This window comes from Cydia pomonella, chromosome 6 (assembly GCF_033807575.1).
Source record: "Cydia pomonella isolate Wapato2018A chromosome 6, ilCydPomo1, whole genome shotgun sequence".
NCBI lineage: Eukaryota > Metazoa > Arthropoda > Insecta > Lepidoptera > Tortricidae > Cydia > Cydia pomonella.
Window position 1 is genome coordinate 2,701,843 of NC_084708.1, and position 8,251 is coordinate 2,710,093.

Sequence of the window (8,251 nt, forward strand, 5' to 3'; positions counted from 1 at the left end):
TTTCTGGAATTGCACTTAGTTCGACTATTCATCAATAGATGGCAAATCATGCGTATATAAATTTGACGCAAAATATCAAATGTTGAAATGATGTCCGAGTTCAGAGTTTTATAATATAATTAAAAAAAAACAGAAATTTATCATTAATTACTATTTGAAAATAAATTACCTATAAAAATGTGGACATTGCTTGTAGCCACCTTGATTATGTCATAGTTTGGCTACCCGTCAATAGGTGGCGCTGTTATCAAATCTGCACTGACTTGCTAGAATATTCGTGAACTTTCTCCAAACTTCTCAACAACAGATAGCGCTGCGCCGTCGACTATATAAAAGCCGGCGCGCGCGGGAACACAACAGTTGAAAATCAGAATACGAACGAGTAACCAAGCGACGAGGAAAACAATTCATATTCAAAATGTCACTTATGCCATATTGGGCGCGCCATTTAAGGAATCTGGCCCTTCGTGATCCTATCGCAAGGGCATTTGAGGATCCTTTCGCTGTCTTCGCTCGCGATCCGTTCTTCCGCGACCCGATAAAGTTCATCAAGGAAGCAACAGCGCCGCTTCAGCATGGGATCGAGGGAGTATACTCCGACGCAGAAGTTAAAGTCGACGGGAAGAAAGTTGAAGTGCATTTAGATGTGCAGAATTTCACTCCAGATCAGATCCAGGTGAAGACAGTCGGGAACGAAATCATGGTTGAAGGAAAAAAGGAGGTGAAACGCGAGGATGGTTGGACCAGGAGCCATTTTGAGAGGAGATTCCTGCTTCCTGAAGGTTTTCCTCCGGAAAGAGTTGAGTGCCATCTGGATAAGGGGAAGCTGCTGCTAGTCGCCTTCAGATCTGAGCCTCTAGAAGAGAGGACCATCAAGATCAACACCAAGGAACAGAAGGAGCCGGAGAAGATTGAGAAGTAGACTGATTAGGTATTTAGGTTTCTAATTATAGTTCTTAAACATGATTTTTGTGATATTACTTGTAATAAAACTGGCTTTCGTTTAAAACTTGTTTGCATTTTTATTTTTAACTCCGATGTTTTTGCAGCATTCCTATGGTGCATAAATTGTATCTATAAATAACTGTTTATTTACGTATTGGAATTTAGAAAACAGCACAAAATAGGAAAGATTTGATTGCAATATTCGCAACTAGGTATATAAATAGGGGAATATGAGAATTGCTTAGAACCTGCGAACTATAAGAAATAAAACCAAATCGGTAGTATGGAGAAACAAACAGTAGTTCGCACATATTATAATTGAGTACCTATGTACATTATAAAAAGTTATAAATTACAGCAAACTGATAAAGTGATAAAATATAGGATTTTTTTTTTAATTTTTAGGGTTTCGTAGTCACGTAGAGACCCTTATAGTTTCGCCATGTCCGTCTGTCTGTCCGAGGCTTTATTACTCCGTGATCGTTAGTGCTAGAAAAGTGCTAGAAAATTTGGCATGGATGAATGCATTGCGATAGTACGGTAAAATAAAAAGCATAACTTTTTTACGGTACGTCCCATACAAAAATGATTTTTTTAATATTATTTGTTGCTTTGACCCAGTAGTGTGGGGTATCGTTGGATAGGTCTTTCAAAACGAATAAGAGTCCCTGAAATCTATTTTTGATAAAGTTAATATTTTCAGAAATAATCGCTCTGAATGAAAAAAAAATGCGTGAAAAAATCGTGAAATAAAAGCTTCATAAATACTTTTAATGAAAACTATAGCGAACATAATCGGTAGAGTCGTTTTTGAGTTATTACAAAAAATCTATTTTGACAGAATGGTAACTACGAAACCCTACATTGAGCACAAAGGCACCTATTGTTTTCATTCTTTAGACTATAGAATACAATGATTATAGCGCCTATTGTATTATCATAAGCAAAGTTGTTATTTCGATGGATCTAATCCAGCAAAGGCGCTATCAATTACTGACGAGACAAATGTTACAACTTACAATGCCACTCCTCTTTGGGCCCTGCCTGTGACTCCTCTGTGTTGGACTCGTTAACCCGTTAACAAGCAGGGGTGTCAGATGTTGTGCAAAATTTTATTCTATCACTTTTCAAATTTCAATATCATAGTGGGAAATTTATTCCCTCTGTAGACTTATAAGGGCTCCAATTATGTATGTACCAGTATGAGATTTAAATTGTTTTATTACTTCTTAATAGGTAATATCTCTAATATTTTTTCTAAATAAATATTAATCTCTACAGTTCACGCTTAAAAGTATAAATATCAACAGTCTGTATACGTAAATATTTTTATTATATCAATTACTAGTGAAAATATGTTAATGTTAATTTTATATATTTCAATGAAATAACCATCGTAAAAATTTTAGCTTCTAAGGTACTTAATACGTCAAATGTTAACAAAATCTGTCATATCATATTTGTTTACATTTGCATTTTTATTGTACTCCATTTAATATATTATTATCTATAATTATAATTTAATAATATCTACCTACCTAAAAAGTATACCTAATTACCCATACAAACTCAAGTATACGGTGTGTACTTTTGATATAACCACGTAGGTTTTAGTGTTACAAAACAATTCAAAATGTTTTTTTTAGTCTTCAACTCTTCACTACCAGAGCATAATAAAAAAAAGCATTTAAATAATACATTTAAATTTTTTTTAAGAGCGACAATGTATTTCGCAATGTTGGCCAAACGTTAATTAGAATTGAAAATATTGAAAATTAACCATTACAAATTGAATCGAAAACCGTAACGAACGGTTACAGTTTACGGTTCAATTTGTAATAATTAATTTCCAATATTTTCAATTTTAATTAACGTTCGGCCAACACTGGTATTTCGTACTTCATGATCACTTGTGACACCCGCTGAATTATTTTATATGGAAAAATAAAAGCCGTCCATTTTTTATAAAACCTATGAAAGTGTGTTCATACAGCGTAAACGAACTACCCTTTGATTATGTGGTCGTATCAAAAATACCCGCTGTATATTCTGATACAAACACAGGTTGTTCTTTGACATGTATTTCTGTCCCAAATACTGTTTATAAATAATTCAGAAGCTGTCAACGTCTTAGCCATATTTTGTCCAAATTGGGACTGGCTTTGCCCTTTACTTATTGCTCGTACAATTTGGTGTCAGACGAGACGTGACTACGTGCCCTGTCATACATTAATTCTGGGTTACAAATTGTTGCTACAAATATTCTGATGAGTTTATTTATACGCATGTGAAGTTTTTTGTTTGTATAGCTTTTGACGATAGTTCTGTACATTACATTGTGTACATTTTTTCGATAGCGAAACGTGACGTATGCGTTAGCGTTTAGTATGGGATTTTGAGTATCCAAAACGTTCCGCTTGGCGCGCTGTTTCTAAATCCCATATAAAATGAGACTTAACGCAAACGCGTACGTCATGTTTCACTATCGAATACATTTACACTAGGGGCTCTGTTGTAACAATCATAAATGAGTTTCCCTATAATATTTATTATATGTTCAAATTTCAATATATTACTTTTAATTCAATACATAAGTAATATTATATTAACTATAGGAATTAATAGGATAACAAAAAGATAAGGCACAGAATAACTAATAGTACTACCGGATAAGGTCTACGTTGGCAGCATGGCTGCATTTTTATCACTAGTCACTATGCCTGTCACTTTCGCACTTACTTAATTGTTAGAACGTGACAGACATGGTGACAGTGGATAAAAATGTGGCCGAGCTACAGCCGTACAAATACCTACGTATGTAATCAGTACGAGCAATAATCTGTTCTTTATCACTCATCTCAAACAAGGTGAAACCTGGAAACTTCAAGTGCAATCTTTCATTCTCTGCTTTTAACAGAGGGGTATAAGAATAACATAGAGTGAGATAATAACAAAGAAGTACCATTACTGTTATAGAGATGTATTTTAAAGTAGGCAGAGACCTAGATCGCCGTTAATTTTTGACACGTTTTTTAATTATAAGTGGATTAATCATCATTAAAGTTAAATTTCTATGAAAATATGTGATATTTGACGACCGGTTTGGCCTAGTGGGTAGTGACCCTGCCTACGAAGCTGATGGTCCCGGGTTCAAATCCTGGTAAGGGCATGTATTTGTGTGATGAGCATGGATATTTGTTCCTGAGTCATGGGTGTTTTCTATGTATTTAAGTATTTATAAATATTTATATATTATATATATCGTGGTCTTAGTACCCTCAACACAAGCCTTATTGAGCTTACTGTGGGACTTAGTCAATTTGTGTAATAATGTCCTATAATATTTATTTATAAATCAATAGGGGAGTATTTCTTGCATGGTTGCCAGACCTGAAGCCTCGATCTGAAGCAGCAACGATAACATGTGTAAAACCACTGGACATCCAGTTTCACGGGATAGTTAATCAAACCACCGTTTTCGCTTTAACAACTGTACCCCTAGTGTAAATAAATTCGATTTCGAAACGTGACGTACGCGTTTGCGTTTAGTCTCATTTTGTATGTGATTTAGAAAGAGCGCGCCAAGCGGGACGTTTTGGAAACTCAAAATCCTATACAAAATGAGACTTAACGCAAACGCGTTCGTCACGTTATGATGTCGATTAAATTTACACTAGGGGTACTGGATTATATTTAAATGCACTTGCTCACACTTTGCAATCCAAAAACAGAATGGCGCTTGGACCTGGTATCGGTTACCGGCAAAACTCGTCCCTCCTACTTCGTTTTAATAAAAAGAGCGCGAACGGGAAACGGTAACTAACTCCAAGTTAATTACAGTACTTTATTTTCATTCAAGCTATTAAATCGTTTTATTCGTACATATAATAGTTATAAATTGATTTAACTATAATTATGATAACATGAATGTCCTATTTGACACAATTATAAACTATAATGTCTATAACTAACCGTTGGACAACATTTTAGTACCATATTTGAACACTAGAGGATTTCACTCATGTTAAATTAGTCAAAATATGACTATTAATATAAAGAAGCTTACATATGGTCGCATTTTTATTGCCTGTCGCCATGCTTGTCACGTTAAAAGTATACGTAAATGCGAAAATGAAGCGACTGGTGATAAAGCGCCGATACAACTACAGCCGCAGAGGTTCCCATTGAAACTGCTTCGGAAAACTCCTGCTCTAAAACGTATAAAAGTCTTCCGTGTAAGTAGTTATCATGGCGAAGACGGACAGACAAGCGGTCTAAATATAAGGCGTTATTGTAATGTTTATTACGCGAAACTATTTAGCCGCGAGGCCGGGTGTGGGTGGGCATTGCCCATTTTTTTAGGGATCAGTGGAAGAATGGGATTGGGGAGTTTTCTATGATCGCCGCAACGAAAATTGTCTAGAACCGACTTCAGTTTCTCGGGTTATACTCAACAACACACGTTTAATTACGTATCTCCCGATCCCGTGATTTTTAGATCCACGTGGGTAGGTATGAACTTGAAATAAATGAATTAAATTAAATTAAATTTAGTTACTTGTAAAAACTCCGTAAGAGTACCAAACTAAGAATCTATAAAACCGTCATTCGGCCTATTCTTATGTACGGCTGTGAGGCCTAGACACTAACTCAAAAAGAGGAAAGTCAGCTCCTGATAGCGGAAAGAAAAGTGCTCAGGAAGATCCTGGGACCTGTCCGATGTGACGACGGCTCCTGGAGGATCCGGAAAAATGCCGAGATCGAGGAGTTGGTGGCTGAGCTCAATATCATCGGCGTAACTAAATCCCACAGACTTCGCTGGCTCGGTCATCTACTCAGAATGGGGGAGGATCGCGTAGTCAAGGAAACGTACTTGGGGCGACCAACCGGCCGTCGACCGATCGGGCGCCCCAGGTACCGCTGGTGTGATGTCGTAGAGGCGGACCTGCGTCGGCTGAATGCCAATTCATGGCAGGAAACCGCGCTGGATCGGGTCAGGTGGCGTTCTCTCGTTTCGGAGGCCAAGATTCTTTTTGGATCGCTGAGCCAAAGCAGTTAGTTAGTTTGTTTTTACTTGTAAAAACTGTGTAATGTCCACCACTACTACCACCAGTTCGGCACTGACATAAACGCTATCGAGAACGTAACTTACTTTCTATGCATCTGCTCGTACTCGCATATAAGTGCGAGCGAGATGTATAGAAAGTCAATTACGTTCGATAGCGTATATGTCAGTTTTGACACTGTCAGTGACTCATGGTACGAGTACAGTACCCCTAGTGTAACTAAATTCGATTTCCAAACGTGACGTACGCGTTTGCGTTTAGTCTCATTTTGTATTGGATTTCGAAAGAGCGCGCCAAGCGGGACGTTTTGGAACCTCAAAATCCTATACAAAATGAGACTTAACGCAAACGCGTTCGTCACGTTATGATGTCGATCAAAGTTACACTAGGGGTACAGATCCTGATTTGACTAAAGTATAAACATTTAAGTTGGTATTCCTTTTGTATTGACCGTTAACAGTAGAGACAAGTATATTTTAAAGTATACGTATCATACGTAGGATTTTAGTCTTCTTTAATAAAATTGAAAATAAATCTCAATAAATAAAAAAAACTTGTCCAATAATAACATCAACTTCAGAATTTCAGCAAATCTGACAAGACTATTATTTTGAACTCTAAATTAAAAGGAATAAAACTTAGCCAAAATTCTAAAAGAAGAAGAATATATGTATATTTTTTAACAGTTTATATCAAATTCACTAATAAAACCTAACTAATTCAGTTAAAACCACGGCTTACGCTTGACCGTTATTCCGAAGTTTCAGAACCAATCAACCGTCCAATATATTTGCTACATTAAGACCACCGACTCGGCTACACAAATACTTGCATTAGATCGGGAAACAGTAAAAACATGGCGAGGAATTATTGGCTATCGAGCGCAGAAAAAACAATGGTTGCATTGAGAAATCAAAGATAAACGCATAATAAGGACTGTTCATGTCTAATGTCATGTTTAATATTAGTAATTAAATCTTCAGTTCAGTTCAAATATACTTTATTCATGTAGGCCTAGCAACAAGCACTTATGAATAGTAAGACAGTATTACATATTATTATCTTAAGCTAATTATCAGAGCAATTGATTGATGTAAATATTATTCCATATATAATACATAGTCTTTACAGTTCACAGTTACGAATATTACACAAGGTGTCCCGAAAATGAATTGTATTTACCTATTTATATATTTTAAACTTGCAATAAAGTATCGAATATGAAAAAGGTATCGAAAACGGACTTAATGCCTCATGACATTTTCTACAAGCCAATTATAGGGCTCTGAAAAAATGAAACTTAGATAACCGGTTAAATACGTGCTTTTAATTTATATAAAACTATGAATATCACGCTTATTATGTCACCCCATACTTTATTACGTCAGTCAAGGTATTAAATATAGACCCGGACAAAGTGTCATAAATATGTACACACTACCTTAATGTATAGGTAATAAGGACGTGTAGACATATTTTTGGCACTTTGTTCGTGTCGATATTTAATATTTTGACTGTACATAGTTAGCTTAGATGGACTCAACCTTTCCCTTGAACACGAAGGGTGTAATAAAAAAAAGGTCAAGCATTATTTTACTGTTATCTAGATGAATGTCATTGCCATTACCATGATTTACTCGAAAAATATTTTTTTTGTATAAATCTAAGAACTATTTAATATTTGGATATGCTTTTTCTGAGTTTATGTTGAAAGTGCAAAAAATATATAAATTATTTGTAAAATACTCAGTTTTACTTTTATACAAGGTGTTTATTTAGTCACCTGTAATAATTTACATGGTGAATATATATTTATTCTTATTATGTTTGGATTTAATTTGATTTAACGTACTTACTAACCCCTAGCTATAACAATGGTACTAACAATGTTTTATGGAATTCTTAAGGTTCTGAAATAAAAATATTTTTTGTTTATAGGTCATACTGAGCAACTTTTACTATGGAACCAACTCCAAAAACGCGAAAAAGAAATTTAATCTCCCATAGAAAATGTCATTCAGTCATTCAGTCATTTATTGCCTTCATAGGTACATATTAAGATGATACATAAGAATTCTGATCAGCTATGAACCCTGTAAGGGCACTGCAAAACGTAACTTACGTACTAGTAATAAGTAGCTATCAATCACTATTAAAGGTTACATTACATAAAATATTTAATTAAACATTACAATTAAATAGACACTCAAAAAAGACAAGGTCAGACAGCCAAAATGTAT

At 35.2% G+C, this 8,251-nt stretch overlaps 1 protein-coding gene across 1 annotated transcript; it reads left to right on the forward strand.

The window, feature by feature from the left end:
* The first annotated feature begins 347 nt into the window (after positions 1-347).
* On the forward strand, positions 348-1,009 carry LOC133518693 (heat shock protein Hsp-12.2-like). Its single transcript, XM_061852369.1, has one exon. It carries the CDS (start codon positions 419-421, stop codon positions 920-922), a length of 504 nt encoding a protein of 167 aa, XP_061708353.1. The 5' UTR covers positions 348-418; the 3' UTR covers positions 923-1,009.
* Positions 1,010-8,251: the final 7,242 nt, after the last annotated feature.